The sequence below is a fragment of the Molossus molossus genome, unplaced genomic scaffold, assembly GCF_014108415.1.
Source record: "Molossus molossus isolate mMolMol1 unplaced genomic scaffold, mMolMol1.p scaffold_m16_p_7, whole genome shotgun sequence".
NCBI lineage: Eukaryota > Metazoa > Chordata > Mammalia > Chiroptera > Molossidae > Molossus > Molossus molossus.
Genome location: NW_023425401.1, coordinates 47,226,875 through 47,244,405, shown reverse-complemented (window position 1 = coordinate 47,244,405; position 17,531 = coordinate 47,226,875). Strand labels below are relative to the sequence as shown.

At 33.7% G+C, this 17,531-nt stretch overlaps 1 protein-coding gene across 1 annotated transcript in view; it reads left to right on the top strand.

Moving 5' to 3' along the window:
• Positions 1–17,531, top strand: part of SEMA3C (semaphorin 3C) — a 178,858-nt gene that overhangs the window by 85,712 nt on the left and 75,615 nt on the right. The window contains exons 3-5 of the mRNA XM_036246675.1: positions 4,497–4,657; positions 5,727–5,789; positions 14,257–14,376. Coding sequence (XP_036102568.1) covers positions 4,497–4,657; positions 5,727–5,789; positions 14,257–14,376 — 344 coding nt within the window. The remainder of the gene's footprint in view (positions 1–4,496; positions 4,658–5,726; positions 5,790–14,256; positions 14,377–17,531) is intronic.

Sequence of the window (17,531 nt, the reverse complement as noted above, 5' to 3'; positions counted from 1 at the left end):
GCAGGTAAAGTTTAGTTGAGGCTATTTTCCTTGTTAAGATCACATTCTTGGTTTCACTTCATTATAGATTAGGAAGAAAAGGGAAAAAAGAAAAAAGAGTTTTCTCATTTTTTAGATACCCAAACTAAACAAATCATGATAGAAAGGGTGAGGATGTGGTAGCTAGGAGCTTTGAACACTCCAAAGATGTATCAGTTAGTAAGGGTTTCAACAACAGGAAATGAAAACCTCAATTCAAGATACCTAAGAAATTCAAGGATTTCTTTGAATCTTACATAACCAAATTAGTCCAGGTATAGAGCAGTTTCAGAATTAGTTCAGAAATTAAATGATTTCTTAAAGAACTGAGCTTATTTTTTCTGCTTGCAATTCTCAGCTAGCAATCTTCTACATATCTATAACTGCTACAAGTATAATATGCTCACAGACCAATGTCCAGAGGTAGGAAAAAAGACACTTTTTGTATGCACCACTTTTTGAGATGTAAGAAATCTTTTAAGTAGCCCTGTAGAAAGCTTCTCTTTAAAGCTCATTGACCAAAACTAGTCACAAGACCACATTTAAACCACTCACTGGCTAGGGGGATGGAACCACTGTGGTTGACATAGACCATCTCTGCCAACCAGGAAGAAAAGAAAAACATCTGTTAGACAAAGGGTCAATTGTGTCTCCTGCTGAAAGGAATACACATCGATCTTCTACTGTGTGCTGGTAGACTATCATTTGAACTATGTTTTGTTTTTTTAAATTAATTAATTTATTTTTGTTACAGATGTTTCTCCTTTTCCCCCCATTGACACACCCTCCTCCCCATGCCCTCCCACCTTGTCCCCAGCTTTGTTATCTATGACCATTGGTTATGCAAACATGTATATAAATTCTGTGGTTTATCTCCCCCCCAACATCTCCTCTTCTTTAATATAACCAATTTATAGAGGAGAAAATCTAAACTGGGGAAGTGAAGTAGCTTTCTTAAAGTAGCATACCTAGTAAGTGATAAAACTTGGATTTCAACTTAGAATTGTCTGACTCCAAATATGTAGTCTCTCCACAATATCACATTGTTGCCTATGCATCATGGCTCACAAGTTCAGCTATAGAGCTACTGTTTTTTGATCTAACAATCATTGCATCTCTATGCTTTCAGTTCAGATTTACTCTTCCTCAGACCTGGCCGTTTACTTTTAGAGCTTCACATAATCCATAAGAAGAATTGGAAATACCTACCTGCATATTGATATTTCTAATGGCAAATTGGCTATCTAATTTTATGTATTTGTAGGACAGGTCTGTTTTTATTTAAATTTTAACCATCAACACTCAAGGAATCTCTCTACCAAAGAAATTTTGAATCCCCCCAAAGTAGTAAAGGCATGTTCATTTATTTCTCCTGTTCTTAGTTTACAACTTTGGAAGTGGGCATTTATATATCCCAAATACCCCAAGAGTAAATTCATATAAAATGATTTCTAACCCTGTAAGTTTTCCTCACATCAGCTCTTTCTTTTCACTTCTAGCTTAGCAGGCCTTTATTAATGTCATATCTGGAACAGTGTCTTAGTTTTCTAAGGTCACATACTCCAAAATTGTCCTGCACACTAAAAAAAAAAGGTCATTTCATTTAAAAAATGTTTTTATTGTTTTACTCTCTTGCTTAAATAATTTGAGGAGATTATTCTACGTGTGAAAAAAGAAGCAGTCAATATATTAATAAACATAAATCAGGAAAATTAGTCCTCCATATTTTCTCATGTAAAAAATTTATTCTTCTTACTTTGCTGGCAGAAGCTTGATGTCTTGTCTCAAGATGTAATAATGGGTAACTCATGTCACTAGAGGATAGACACTCTTAAAAACATTTGATGTATATTAGCAATTACACCTCACAACACCCCTATGCAGTGGGTACTATTACCACCCTGACTTTACAGATTGAAGACACTGAATACTGAGGGACAAACACACTTGATAAATACATAGAGAAATGAAAGGGCAGAGCCAGGACCTAGATCCCAGTAGTTGGTCCCCAGAGGCCATGAACTGAGTCATGTTTTACTTTTTTAATCTATGAATTTTACTGGAGGGTTATTTATTAAAGATATATGTATTGAACATCTACTCTGCACTGTATTCCATTCCTAATGGTTTACAGAAAATTATACAACCATGAATCTGTTCCATAGGATGACAAAGTTTCAAAAATACCCTGGATTTTAGGCAGCCTTTGAGTGACATTTGTTGAATTCTGTATTCTCTCTCATGTTCTGAGCCCTCAAATTTTTTTCCTATTTCAGTAATAACCTCTGGTCTAGCAGGAGCTGACATTTTTCCTGATGACATCCTACCATGCTTTCTTGCTTTCCTCCTAAAGGAAGTTTCTCCAGTTTCTGGGCCAGTGACACAACCACTGCCAACTCGATCACCTGCCTATGATACCTAGTGAGGCCCAGTAACTAGGTCAGCACCCTGCCACAGTGCCCAGTATCTCAATCCCCCAACCTCCAAAGATCTGTCATCCAGTCTCTTGTTTAAATGATCTTTCAATGTCTTTTGGTCTTGTATTTTTTCATGATTGACTTCTCAAGATTCGTCTGAAATATTTTTTCTAACTTCTTAATGGTTTCTTTCACATAAAAATGTCTGTACTTTACTGTCATATGGAAAGAATATTAGAACCTATGTTTTAAGATCATGTGTTAGTAATTTTAGGGATCTAGCTCCTTACATTGGGGGAAAAAAAAAAAGGGAAAAAGTAAGAAAGTATACATTTTATTTAATTCCATATGCTTTTCTTATAACTAATGGTTTAAATTTGATAATACTAATAGTAATAATTATTAGAGTTTATTGAATGCTTTCTCTGTTAGTCATTTCAAATATTTACATGTATGAACTCAATTTTTATGGACACTCTTGGTAGAAGGTATTTGTTGCTTTTTAAAACTGAGGAAATGATTGCAGAGAAGTTAAGTACCTTGTTCCATGTCACAGAAAGTTAGACTCCACGGCCTGGCTTCCGAGTCACTATGTTACTCCCGTGGCATTTTCAGATTATTGGCTAGATAGAAAACTACTTGAAGGATATTATGACAGCTATTCTGAACTAGTGTGACCAGAAAAGAGGTTAAATGTGTGACTTCTCTGTCTTCACATATAAAATGTAGCCCGAGCCCTGGCCGGTTTGGCTCAGCGGTTAGAGCATTGGCCTGCGGTCCAGAGAGACCCGGGTTCAGTTCCCGTTAAGGGCATGTATCTCAGTTGCAGTTTGTCCCCGGCCCTGGTTGGGTTGTGTGGGTGGCAACCACTCGATGTGTCCCTTTCACGTCGATGTTTCTCTCTCTCTTCCTCTCTCTCCTTCCCACTCTATCTGAACAGAAAATGGAAAAATATCCTCAGATGAGGATAAAAAAAATAAAAATAAAAAAATAAAATGTAGCCCGAGTGCTCACAGGATGTAATTCATGACTTCCTACAAGAATTCTTATAATTTCCAATTTTGGTTTAAGTCAAATCACAGCCCTATCAGGATTTCTAGAAATGTATTTTTGAGTCAATAAATAAAAATTAAGAAAAAATGTTAATCCATCACTGGAACAGTAATCCCAGAAAGCCGATTCTTGTACATTTTTTTCATTCTCGTAAGATCATGATCAAAAGAACAAAGGAAGCATGAACTCTTTGGAAAAGTCTTAAATTATACAAAAGAGCATTTTGACTGGAAAGAAAATTGAATCTGCTATAATTGTTTTTTTTTTTTTTTTTTAATTTTTTTATTGTCATCATGCATTATCTTCAAAGTTCAGCTATACAGGTACATATTTAACATAAAAGAAGTGAATGAACATGAGTCACTGATCATTTAGATACTGAAATCTCAAAATTTGTAACATCTGAACATTAATTATTTTTCCTTCCAATGACATTGCCTTTTGAATTGGGGTATAATGGGAAAAAGTGGGTTTCTTTTAAAGAAATTTATTGAAAAATATATTAAACTGGTTAGAATTATGTTGAGGAAGTAAGGTAGGTATTTAGATTAGAAAATAATTCTAAATTATGTACTGAGTCCAACAATAAAACATTAAGACAGACTAGGAAGTCATTCACACTGACATTGTTTATTTGTTTTGGGGGCTTTTTCTTTTGTTTTTTTAACCTGCTAACTTACTATATAGTTTTGGTTAATCTGTTTTAAATAGTCTTGAGTAAATGACAGTCAGGAATAAAACTGAATTGAGATTCTTGCAACATGTGAATAATTTTGCAACTAAATATCATCACCATAAAATTTAAAATTGCATTTATTGACTTATATTTTACTTCAGTGATAATAAAAATATCCACTGAACCAACTCTATTTTAAAATTAATTTATTACTGTTGGAGGAAAATTTATCTTTACTTTTTGGTAAATATTTCTGTAAGGTAATTTTTATTAAAATAAAAGAATTATAGAACCAAGTTACTCCATTTTCACTGTGTTGTTCACTGTTTCAGAGCTCCGAGAAACCAAGACCTCGGAATACTTCAGCCTGTCTCACCACCCTTTAGACTATAGGATATTATTGATGGATGAAGATCAGGACCGGATATATGTGGGCAGCAAAGATCACATTCTTTCTTTGAATATTAACAATATAAGTCAAGAAGCTTTGAGTGTAAGTATATTACTTGCATGAGGTCAATGTTGACCCCACTAGTTGCTTTTTTTCTGTAAAAATTACAAATACAGTAAAAATGTATGTATTTTATTAGCACAATAGAACTTACTGGCTACAATAGAACTTACTGGCTAATAAATAATTGGAAGTTAGTATTTATTTAATGGACTGAAAATATAATTAATTCAATTCTCTTTGCCTAGTTTCATAGTTTTGAACAATCTAAAATCTGAAGCTAAAAGAGAAAAAAAAAGGGACATTTCCTGTTTATACATATATAGAAAGACAAAAATAGAAACATGAAGTATAGCATGAAAAAAAAAGGTCAGATTAAAGGAAGACCCACCTTATCATTTATATGTAATCCAAGAAGGCCTTGGAAGAAACACAATTATTAAATGCACTGTTCTTTGAACAAATGTGGTCTATATTTATCATTCTGTTTCACAACAAGGAAGTAAATTTCTTCACTAAAGTAAAGAAATAAAAGTGGATTATAAATTTATTACAGCCAGGAGATTTCTGAATTTGTTATTTTAACAATGGGCAACAGACAATTAAAACAAATAATCATCACCACCCAAGGCTATAATGACTTGGAATGCTAGTACAGTGTTTCAGAGCAGAAATCTCTTGGATTTTATCCAAGTTATTTTAACTGTTGATGTACCTCAGGGCCCATTTTAAGTAAATCTACCAGCCTGGCTGTATAGTTTACCCCAAATAATATTAAACTGTGATTATAATATAAATGTAAATTCATCGTGATATAAGCAGTTAGGGAAAGTGCACTATAAATCCAAGGAGGGAAATATGCATTATATCGTGCCCATTAATAATGACATCTTTTAATATTATACCATTAATAAATGGGCACATACTGAAATGCTTTTGCTAAAAGAAAAGTAGACAGAAGGAATAAAAACACAATTTTAGAATAAAATATAAAATATTAGTTTAAGTTCATAAAATGAAAGAAAGAAATAATGTTAGCATAAAGTAAATGAAGAACACTGAGCTGTTCTACAGTGAGATTTATACAATCTTTATTTCCCTTTCTGAGCAGGTTTTCTGGCCAGCTTCTACAATCAAAGTTGAAGAGTGCAAAATGGCTGGCAAAGATCCCACAGTGAGTGCTTTAAAAAAAAACAAACTTAAATACTTGGTCTTTGAATCCACGCACCTTGAGTGCAGCCAAGAGTGATACAACGGGTGTTGGTGTTTTAAATCCTCTGCTGGACACATGGTAAAAAATATAAATACAGAAAGATTGGAAGTCTTAAACAATGTAATTTAGGAATTCCTGACTGGGTAAAAATTTCCTGACTTGCTTTCATTATTACACCCTGACACTTTTCATGATGGATTTCAGTAATAACCTTCGTTCCAAGTGGATCCAACCTGTGGAATTCTCAGCAGGCTGCTAAAATAATGATAATGCAAGAATCTGGATCAATTCCCAGATACCATGTGGTCTTTCCCTAAGAAAGATTCTCAGCAAAAGGGTTGTGGCTAGCCGCCACATTCCAGAGGCATAAATCACCAGTGACGACTGGTATCTTTATTAATTAAAAATAACCATAGAAACAAAAATCAAGACAGGTATAAATATCAATAAATTGTCAGTGTGCAACACTTGTACAAATTGTGTTCCTTTACGAAGAATTCCAGACAGAATCACGGAATAAATCTATATTGATTTCTACTAATGAATTGCTGAAACTGACAGATCCTTGAATAGTATAAAAGAAATACATGGGGATCTTTAATGTACATATCATTTAATGTTTATAATGAAGCATATATATCATTTTACCTTCTTATCTCAAACCATGAAAAATAACATAACGATTCAAGTATAAAAATCACTTATTCTTATATAAATAATTTGGTAAAGAAGTTTCTTTTTTATACTCATGCAAAGATATGTTTATTGATTTGAGAGAGAGAGAGGAAGAGTGACACGAGTCCTTTGCCTCTTGTACATTCCCTGACTGGGGATCAAACCCGACACCTAGGTATGCACCCTGAACTGGAATCAAACCCACAGTTTGGTGTATGGAATGACACACCAACCAACTGAGCCACCCAGTCAGAGCAAGAAGTTTCTTTATTCATTCATTCTTTCAATCATTTATTCAACAGATATTGATCAAACACCTGTTGTGCATCTGGCATAATGTTAATTGCTAAAGATACAATTTTGTGCCAGAAAAGACATATTTGACTCTCATCAACTTTTTTTTTCTTTTTGGAGAAGTCAACATTAATCTAATAAGTATGGTAGTACATGCTAATGCAGGTATGGGATTGAAATACAGTGATTGTTTAGCAAAATTAATAAATGTATTCACGCACACAATCAGGTCTGAGGTCATCACAAATAACAACCTCGGCCTAGTGTTGACTAAACACCATTACAAGTGTAGCATTATAAGTGTAGGGGAACGAAATGCTGATTTCAGGAGAGAAGGCTGTGTGCTGAGTTTTGGTAGTGAGTATTTCAGAGATTCATCAGATTATTCAAAGCAAAGACTGATTCTTGTAGAAGGAGAAAGTGTGGAAATGAAATTTTATTTTCATTGACTCTTAATAGTCTCAAGTGTTAGGTTCTGAAGAGGTCAAGCTGAGTGCTGAAGGCTGGAGTGCTGAATCTCCAGGTCTCACTGGTAGGTGTTCTCGGCAAGAGAGCTCACCAGGAGCGACCCACCAATGGGTTTCACTTCTTCAGATTCATAATTCACCTTATAAGAGAAATAATTGTGCGTGAATTAAATTATTTTCTTTCATTCTCTAAGGTAGAGATTTTCCCCACTAATGTATATCTGATTATGACTTGCTTTTTACCACAGTAATATCCTGTGGCTATAATTACAGGATTTTATTGTTCTTTGTTCAGAAAGATTTTTATTTCCCATTAATATAGAATATGTAGGATTTGGATACTTTTGTACTTTCTTGTTCCAAAACTTGCTATAGATTTTCTAATGAATCTTAGCCGAAGCATTACATTTCTTTCTCCCTTTGCAAAATAGAAAGGCTCTGTCATTTGTTTTTTTATAATTAAAAGTCATTATACAAAATTGTCAATGCATGTTTATGTTTTCTCATAGTTTTCGCATACTGTACTATCATTCATAGATATCATTATATTCTGCCATTCAGTCAATTAGTATACACAATGTAATTAACTGGAGGACAGTTCTAGTATAGCCAAAATTGTGGGGTCCTAGGAAATAGCAATCAAACGAGCTCAAATAAATGCTCTGCCTATGCAAGAGAATGTTTGACAAATCCATCTTATTTCATACATGTGAGATACATACAGAGAAGTGTCCTTTAATCAGCCACAGGAAAAAGGCCACTGGTAAAAAAAATGATGGTAAATAGCCCTTTAGAAATCCTATAGAACAACATATTTTTATTATCCTTTTGAATGAAACCAAATATTAAAGAATTTCTTAACTCTGTTGGAATAGATAACATCTAATTGCTTCATATTCATGGCATAAAATGTGGGAATTTAATATTTTACTTGGTAAGAATCAGTTATTATGGAGAAACCATAGATCAATAAGGATGGAGTCCCTACTTTTAAGATCCATCAACAAATCATCAAACAACAAGTGTGGGTGAGGGTGTGGAGAAAAGGGGACTCTAGTGCACTGCTGGTGGGAATGCAGACTGGTGCAGCCACTATGGAAAACAATATGGTGTTACCTCAAAAAATTAAAAATTGAACTTCCATTTGACGCAGTGATCCCACTTCTAGGAATATACCCTAAGAAGCCTGAAACACCAATCAGAAAGAATATATGTACCCTCATGTTTGTAGCAGTACTATTTACAATAGCTAAGATCTGGAAACAGCCCAAATGTCCATCAGTGGACGAATGGGTAAAAAAGTAGTGGTACATATACACAATGGAGTACTATGCAGCTGTAAGAAAGAAAGATCTCTTATCCTTTGAGACGATATGGAGGGACCTGGAAAGTATCATCCTAAGTGAAACAAGACAAACAGAGAAAGTCAAGTATCATCTGATCTCACTTATTTGTGGAATATAATGAACATAACAGTCTGAGGAATGGGGTAGTTTCAGAGACATGGAAGTGGGGTACAGACTGACAATCCCCAGAAGAGGGGGCGAGGGGGAGAGATCAACCACAGAACTTATATGCATGTATGCATGAACAGTGGACATGGACAACAAAGCTGGGGACAGGTCGAGGTGGGAGGGGGAGGAGGGAATCAGTGGGGTAAAAAGGAGAAACATCTGTAACAAAAATAAATAAATTAATTTAAAAAGTCTTTACAACATACTAGAGATGATGAGGCATACATGCAATAATTATCAAATAATAATAGCCAACATTTTATGGAATGGGCTAGTCGCATTTCTGTGTGCCTTATTTTAATCCTTATAGTGATGTTAAAAGGTGGACATTGTTGTCATCATCCACATTTGTAACATAAAAAAACTGAATCACTAAAAGAGTGAGGAACTCTCCCATAACAGCATTACTAGCAAGTGGGAGGCCACTGTCGGACTCAGGCACACATGGCTCTAAATCTGACACCCTTGGCCAACAAAGCATGCCCCCTCACTAAAGAGAGTTTGGTTAATGCTAAGAATACACGCAAAAGACAAAGGAAAAACACATTGCAGCTGGGATATTTAGGAAAGGCTCGATAGACATGATGGCAACTCTATCGTCTTATGTTAATCTGTCCCCTTATTTTATTTCAGCGATACTAATGCCTTTTCCCTCTTTAAGCCTTTGGTATATGCTACATATAATTTTCTTCTTGATTAGTTATCTTCCCATCTTTTTAGCCTGGGAATATTCTACTCATCTTTTCAAGAAACAGTGCAGATGTGAAATCTTTGGAGAGTTTTCTGTGCCTACTGGGACTGGGCTAGCTAACCCTCCCTATGTGCGTAATTGAAACACACTAGCACTGTTTTGCACTGCATTTTTTAATGTTAACTCTCCCCTCATGATTGGAAATACCTTGTCATCGTGTCATTATCCCCAGGGCCCAGATCGGGATCTAGCTACTTCATAAAATGTAAACAAAATCTGAAAAAATAGGGATGGAAGCAATCAAGTATGGTAATCTATTCCAAGTGATTGTTAGAGGTTGGTAAACTCACAGTGAATGATGACTTTATTAATGTTCTTAGAACAATAATGTTTGTTGTAAATTATTTTGCACATTTTGGAAGTACATTTTGGTTAAATTAAAAAAGTTTGCTTTCAAGTATTAATCATCTACTAAGCAAAACAAACTAATGACAATTTAAATTCATACTGCTATAACAATTGAAAGGAAAAATAAAACCCAGAATCAAGCACTCCTTATTCCTTGAGATTATTTACTTATATAAAATTTTAGTTATTACAAATAATTAATTATTAGAAAATAATTCAATATAATTTAAAATTTGAACCCAGGTAATAACATCCCACAATGCTACAATAACCTAATGCTTGTGAAGAAAATAAATGATCATGGTGGGAAAATAGCTAACTTTTTGCCTCAGCAAAAGAGAGATTAACCTATTTCCCATTTCTCTTTCTGCACCTATGTATTCACATTCTTACATAGTCCATTTATTTATAAATGTTAATATTTTACAATATTCTAAATAAATTGGGCCAAACAATAGCACATGCTGTCAAACATATCCAACGAGATAGGGCATAATGATTTGCTAAGTAAATACTGTAAGAGTTCCTTGAAAATTAAGCCAGATTACATGTATTTAGTCATATATGCATTATATGCACACAATGTCAAACTTAATTAATTGTAGAGTATCTGTTTCCCCATTTCTGTGACCAGAGGATCCTAAACTCCTAGAAAAATATATTTTCTTTAGTAATACACTTACCAAAATACCTTGACTTATTCCCCAGAACAAAGAAGTGTAGGTAGAGAAAAAAAAAAAAAGAAGTATTTTCCCCCATTGCATAGTATGGACCATGAAGTGCCAATATTGTTAAAACCCTATTTATTCATCCATGTTCCAGAAAATGCTTGAAAAATCTATTTTTAAATTATGTAACTAATACATGTTCATATAAAAATATTTGAAGGTCTAGAAAAGCATGTAGAAAGCAGTCTTTTATTAGCTCTTTGACCCTAGAGACTGAACCTCTGTACCTTAGTCTTCTTATCTGTATAATGGCCATACTTATAGTACCTCACTTATTGGGTTGTTAAGAGGATTAATGAGTTAATATTTGCAGAGCTTAAAACAGTACATAGCACACACTAAATGCTATAATTTCTGTTAAGCAAATACAATAAATTAATACTATCTCTAGCTCATTCTATGAGTTCCAGTTCCAGAGATACCCCTTTCAGACTTTTAAATCCAATTCAATATTACTCATTCGTTTCTTTCCTTCTATAGCACATTTTGAAAAATATAACCCTATAATAGCATCTACCATAGCCTGGTGTATGACGCCCTCCTTTTTCTGAAAGCAGGAATTGAATCTATTCATTCCAGTTAGCTAGTACCACATGCAGTGCTTGCCCTGGGTTCATAAATATTTGCTGAATGAAATTGATAGAACTGCAATAGTCTAGGTCAGAAATAATGTGGACAGAAACTAAGGCAGAACAATGGAAATGGAAACTACCTACACCATGATTTTCAATAATTAACTCAACTGATTTGTTTTTCCTTCTGTGTTTTCTCTGTAGGGAAGTTTGGAAGGGTACACTGAGCATCATCAGATAGCATAGAAATCTGTCTCATGGTTAATCAACCACTTCCTATAGAAAATCTGGATGGTGGAGGGTGGCCATGGTTCAAGAACCAGCTCAGTTACTTATTAAATCTAGAGCATTTCATTTAACCTCTTTGACATTCAATTTCTTTATCACTTAACTAGGACTAATACTTTAATGGGAACATTATTGTGAAGATTAAAAACAACATCAAAGGAAGAGCTCTTTAAGCATTAATAACAGTTATAAAAACTTCCCTCTAATAACTATTGATTCTCAATACAATGACAAAATTTAAAGTGGTTAAAACTAGAAGATGTATTAGATACATCTATGTTTGAAAATCTACTTTACCTTTTTCTAGCTATAAGATGGCCTCAGGCAAGTTAACTAAAAAAACTCTAAGCTTTATTTTTCCAAAAGTAGTTGAGTTGTAAACAAAAACAAACAAAGAAATCTGAGTAAATGTTAAGTGCCTAAGTAGCATATAATATGCTAAATAAATGTGAAATAAAAAAAGTAAATAATCAAACCTCCTGGCAATTAAAGGAGGTTAAATATATAAAATGATCATTCCAATTTTAGCACATAATAAATTCTTAACAAATATCAGCCATAATAACATATCTATAATATATAGATACAAAATGCATAAAATTAGTATAAATTGTATTTGAAATGTATAAAAGATACTAATAACTTCTTCTTCTCCTCCTTCTCCTTCTTCCCCTCCTCCTCTTCCTTCTTCTTCCTCTTTTTTTACTAATACCAGTAATTAATTATTTTAAATGGTCTACAAAACTCAAGAGGAGACAGACATAACCTATTACTAATAGAGTTAGGTTGAATTCATGTCTTATAGGAAAGTAGTATATACAGAATACCAGAATGACTAAACTTGAATGTGAACAAAATAAACACAAGTCTCATTGTTCACAGATACCCTTAGCATAGACATTATATACACACCATACTTCATCATCGCTTTTTCTCTAGAGAAACACATTATCATCTGCAGTTATGTAGTCAGTTTCCAGGAACCTCTATAAACAGGTGTCAAGATACAGTGACATTATATATTTAACAAAAATCCTTAATGTCTTACAACAAAAATAAAGTGTATAGTCTGGTCTGTAAGGTTTAATTTCGTTGACAGCAAAGTTAATGATTGATTATTTGATAATAAAAACCTATAATAGAAACATATGTGTATAAAATTACTACATATGAAAATAAGCATATATTTACTGTCAAGTCATAATAAATATAAAAGGAGAAAATGATGGGAAAAATATAAAGTAATAATTTGACTTTAAATGGAATTTTTATTTTATCAAAGTTTAAATTTACTTCGCTAATAACATAAGTAATAAATGTGCATGATAAACAAAATGGCAAAATACCTGATACCTAGAAGAGAAAAAAAACCCACCTATGGTCTCTCTGACCACCCCTGGGAAAACCACCATTATCTTTTGATATACTTTTTGTTAAAAATTAGTCTTTGATTTGTAACATTATTTTTAATGATGTTCTTTGAGAGAAAAATGACTGTGAGGGGAACAACATTCAGTCTCAGGCTGGGTTAATTTGTAGTCAGCAAAGAATAGTGTGCCTAGTAAATGCGGAACATGCAGTGATCTTTTCAGTCGCAGAGATCTGCATTTGGTGCTGGCTATGTTTATATATTTCGGCAAGGTCATAGGCAACTTATAATTACTATAATACATTTTTTTATGTTGTTGAATGAGTGAAGGACAATTTCTAATGGTTGGGCTGGGAGCAGGTAAGAAAGGAGGCTTTATTTTTTTAATTTATTTTTTATCCTCACCTGAGGACATTTTTGCATTTATCTTCAGATAGAGCGGGAGGGAGAGAGGGAGGAAGAGAGAGAGAGAAACATCAACGTGAGAGAGACACATTGACTGGTTGCCACCCACACAAACTTAACAGGGGCTGGGGACAACCTGCAACCAAGGTAGTACCCTTAGCAGGAACTGAACACAGGTCCCTCCAGACCGCAGGCCAACGCTCTAACCACTTAGCTAAACCGGCCAGGGCAAGATAGGAGATTTTAGAAAAGAAAGTTCTTTTAGGGGATTGTGGACAAAGAGATAATAATTGTATCATTTTTCATAGAAAGCAACGATGCTGTCATTTTTTTTGACGTTTGTTTTATTCACCAAATGTAGAGGTCACTAGTGTTAGCCATTGTGTACTAATGATAATATGGGCCTTGTACAAACACAGTTTCACTTAATACATGATTATATAAAGTGTGTATGTGTATGTGTGCAAATAATGTTTTGAAGAAAACTGAAGGAAACAATTTGATGTACTTAATCTCAGATAAAAATTAAATTCATGAAGTTTCAGAATATAAAAACTTGCCTAGCCTGTGTGGCTCAGTGGCTGAGCACTGACCCATGCACCAAGGGTTCACCGCTTTGATTCCTGGTCAGGGCACATGCCCAGGTTGTGGGCCAAACCCCAGTTGGGGGCATGCAATAGGCAGCCAATCAATGTTCTCTCCCATTGATATTTCTATCTCTCTCTCTCTCTCCCTTCCTCTATCTCTAAAATGAATGAAGAAAACAATTAAAAAACAAAAAACGTGCACAGTTATAGAAATGAACTATGAGCGAGACATTTCATTTTACTCATCTAAGCTGGGCTCCTTTCTTCCTAAAATAAAGCAATGGTATTAACAACGTTATTCTCTTATCATCTCCTAACAACAACAAAAGTTAGAGCAGAAAGAAAAATTTATAGCAAAGTTTCACAGTAATGCTTAGAAATAGCAATAAAATCGTTGGGTTACTAACCACTTATTTACCAATTTTTTTAGCATGGCTGTGGGAACTTTGTTCGTGTCATTCAAGCTTTCAACCGCACTCACCTGTACGTCTGTGGGAGTGGTGCGTTCAGCCCAGTCTGTACTTATTTGAACAGAGGGAGAAGGTCAGAGGTAAGTGTAACATTTTTTTCATTCTTAGTTTTGCTAAGGGTCAAAGATCACTTAAAACTCTTAATTAGAGTAAAAACTTGGAAATATAAAGTCATAAAAAAGTTCAAGCCCTGTAAACATTACATTATGTTTCTGCCGGTTAAGTTACTTAAAATACAGCCTTTTGCCTTTGTATGTATATGCGTGGCAATGCTGCAAAAGACAATGGAAAAAAATGGTGTGGTTTCATAGTTACTTAGAATGTAATGTACTGATAATATTTACTGCACATTATAGAAATATACTATATATTCACTTTCTCAAATCTATCTTAAGTAATTTCTTATTTATGTTTCAGATTTGGTAAACTTTTATGAGATACACACCTGTAAGAGATGTAAAAAGTAGAATGCCAAGTGTCTGCTGAAGATAACTTTATATAATTTATAAATCATACTTTGATTTTAGACTAATATTGGTGTATACCAGGGTATTCTACCTTGATTCTTACATTGGTTAAATGATTTGGGGTTCTGAGAGCAAGAGGGTCTTCTAAGTCTAAATACAGCTAATGTTCAGTGAAATCCACGACTGGTTCAACTTCACCTGTGACATTTACGACTGTTTATCCCAGTTTACAGTTACTGACTCAGGAAACAATTCATTAGCCCAAAAGAGTCTTTCCTTGTTCTTTTAGTCAAACGTGTTGTTTTACTTAATATAAATATTTTGAAAACGTATTTCTTTCAAAATATCTAGCTTTGGATTTATTATGCATCTTAAATCTAGAAAGTCCAGTTCTTCAATAATGTCAATTCAATTTTAAAGATTAGAATTTTTTAAAATGATATCTTGTTACTGATGGTTATTTTCCTTTAACAAAGATTAATATACTTTAGGACAAATATAATTGAACAATCTCTCTATATTCCTTTATTATTTTTTATACATGTAATTTATATATATCTTTTGGTGAATGAAAAATCACTTAAAAATAAGTAATATCATTTGACCCCATATTGAAGCATTTCCAAGTGGTTCAAAATAATATGAAGTATTAAAATTCTTAAAGAAATGTAAAGCTCTGCTTCTTGGAAGAGTACCGTTGGCTGCATTGAGCTTGTCATTAGAAACACATGTCTGTGATCAATTGATTAAATAAACTACTGCCCCAGACGTCTGCAATCTGTCAGACACTCCACTGAAGACGGCGCAGTCACCGCGCAGGCCAACAATAGCACAGCCATTTGCAGAACACGGATTTCAAATGCAATCATTTCGCCCTGTACAAATCGCCCACTATACACTTCAAGGCTTAATTGGAAAGTCAGTAAAAAGAAATAATCTCTTTTGGAAAACCAGCATGGAATAAAATTTAATCGCTTTACTAAATATGAACTACTTTAGTCTCACTTCAAAAGATACATTTCAAAGGGGAAGCATTTCCATCAGTTAATCTCTTTAAATAATATGTGCACATTTTAAGAGTCCATTTAAATATGAAAAGGGTTATGAATTTTAACTTTTTTAATGCTTTCCTTGGTAGTCAAGTCAAAGGGTTTTATCATAATATCACATTTATATACATATCTGTAGTAAATATAGAATGCAGTTTTATCAAACATCTAATGTATTTATGGTTCCTTAGCATAAAATTACCACATGATGCAGATAGTTACAGTCTGAAAGAATTCCCCTTCTTGTTCATTACTAACATTATATTTTGTAATGACCAGGGGTAGTACTTACTGCTAACACATTGTGTTAGTACTAAGATATGTCATTTTTCATGTATTTGAAACCAGTTTAAAAGTGAATCAGAATAGGGTGGAATAATATTTAAATATTGTTTTATTTCTGTGACACTACCCATCACCTTTGGTCTTTCTGTCAAATAGCAATTCATTGGTTCTCAGAGAATATCTTACTAGCCTACTTCACATTTGGAACATCACATACTTTCATTATACCCTATGGCTTTAACATTATTCAGTGAAACTGATTCAGAACTTTTCTAGATCATTTCAACGATGTCCACCCAAGGAGCCTACAATACTTGCTATATCAATTCCTAACCATATGGTTCTTTTCTTCTATCCATTATCTTTGTTCTCTGTCTTCTGTTCCTGGAAAATGGTAAAGAAATGCATGTAAAGAATGATTTTAAATAATGAATAAATCCAAAACATCAGTGTGTCCATAACATCAATTCCAACAATTGAATATCATTTAAGCCCCTGACCCTGCTACTCATCAAGCAAATAACCTTACTTTTGACTGAGCAAGAATATCACAGATGACCAAGACTATCAGAGGCATCCAAATTATTCCTTGTACTTTTGAAGTAAATTAGACACCAAACTTTTCTGTTTATACATCTCTTTGTAGCTTTCCTCCTGTCAGAAGAAAAGTTGTACATTTTCTTTATCAATAAAGTTATTTGATTGATAACCTTTATTACTCTGTTTTATATCTTCATTCCTTTTTCCCTGCACTTATATTTTTTTCTATTTAAAAATAGGATTATGTTTTCTTCGCTTAAAGTTATCTTGAATGTGACTTTTAAAAAATTCATCTCTTTTCTTTCTCTTTACCTCATCACAAAGCTTCTCAGACTAGCAGGCTATACTTTCAGCTCAATGATGAAACTGACTCTCCTAAAGAGCACTTTCTCCTAGACCGATCTGTAACATGCAGGTCATGCCCTCTATTTTTCAATGCTTTTATTGCATCTATAACCATCAGACATTTTCTCTATGCCTTCTATTCTAATTTTTCATCATCAGCTCTCTTTCTGGTCCTATTGTTTTCTCTTATTGATTCAATCTTCCCATATGTATTTATTTAATGAGAATAATGGCAGAAACAAAATCATGTCAGAACTTGTTAGCTATCTTTAAGATATTGGTCTTTCCACTGGGTCAAAGGAGAAGCACCTGGAACAATCTTCTTTTTTTTTTTAATCATTTTTTTTACAATTACAGTTGACATACACAGAGTTATATTAGTTTCAGGTGTATACGCCAGTGATTAGACATTACATAAATTAGTAAATGATCATTCCAATAAATCTTGCACCCATCTGACACTATACATAGTTATTAGAATATTATGGACTATATTTTGTATGCTATACTTTACATCCTCCTGACTATTCTGTAATCACCTAACTGTAC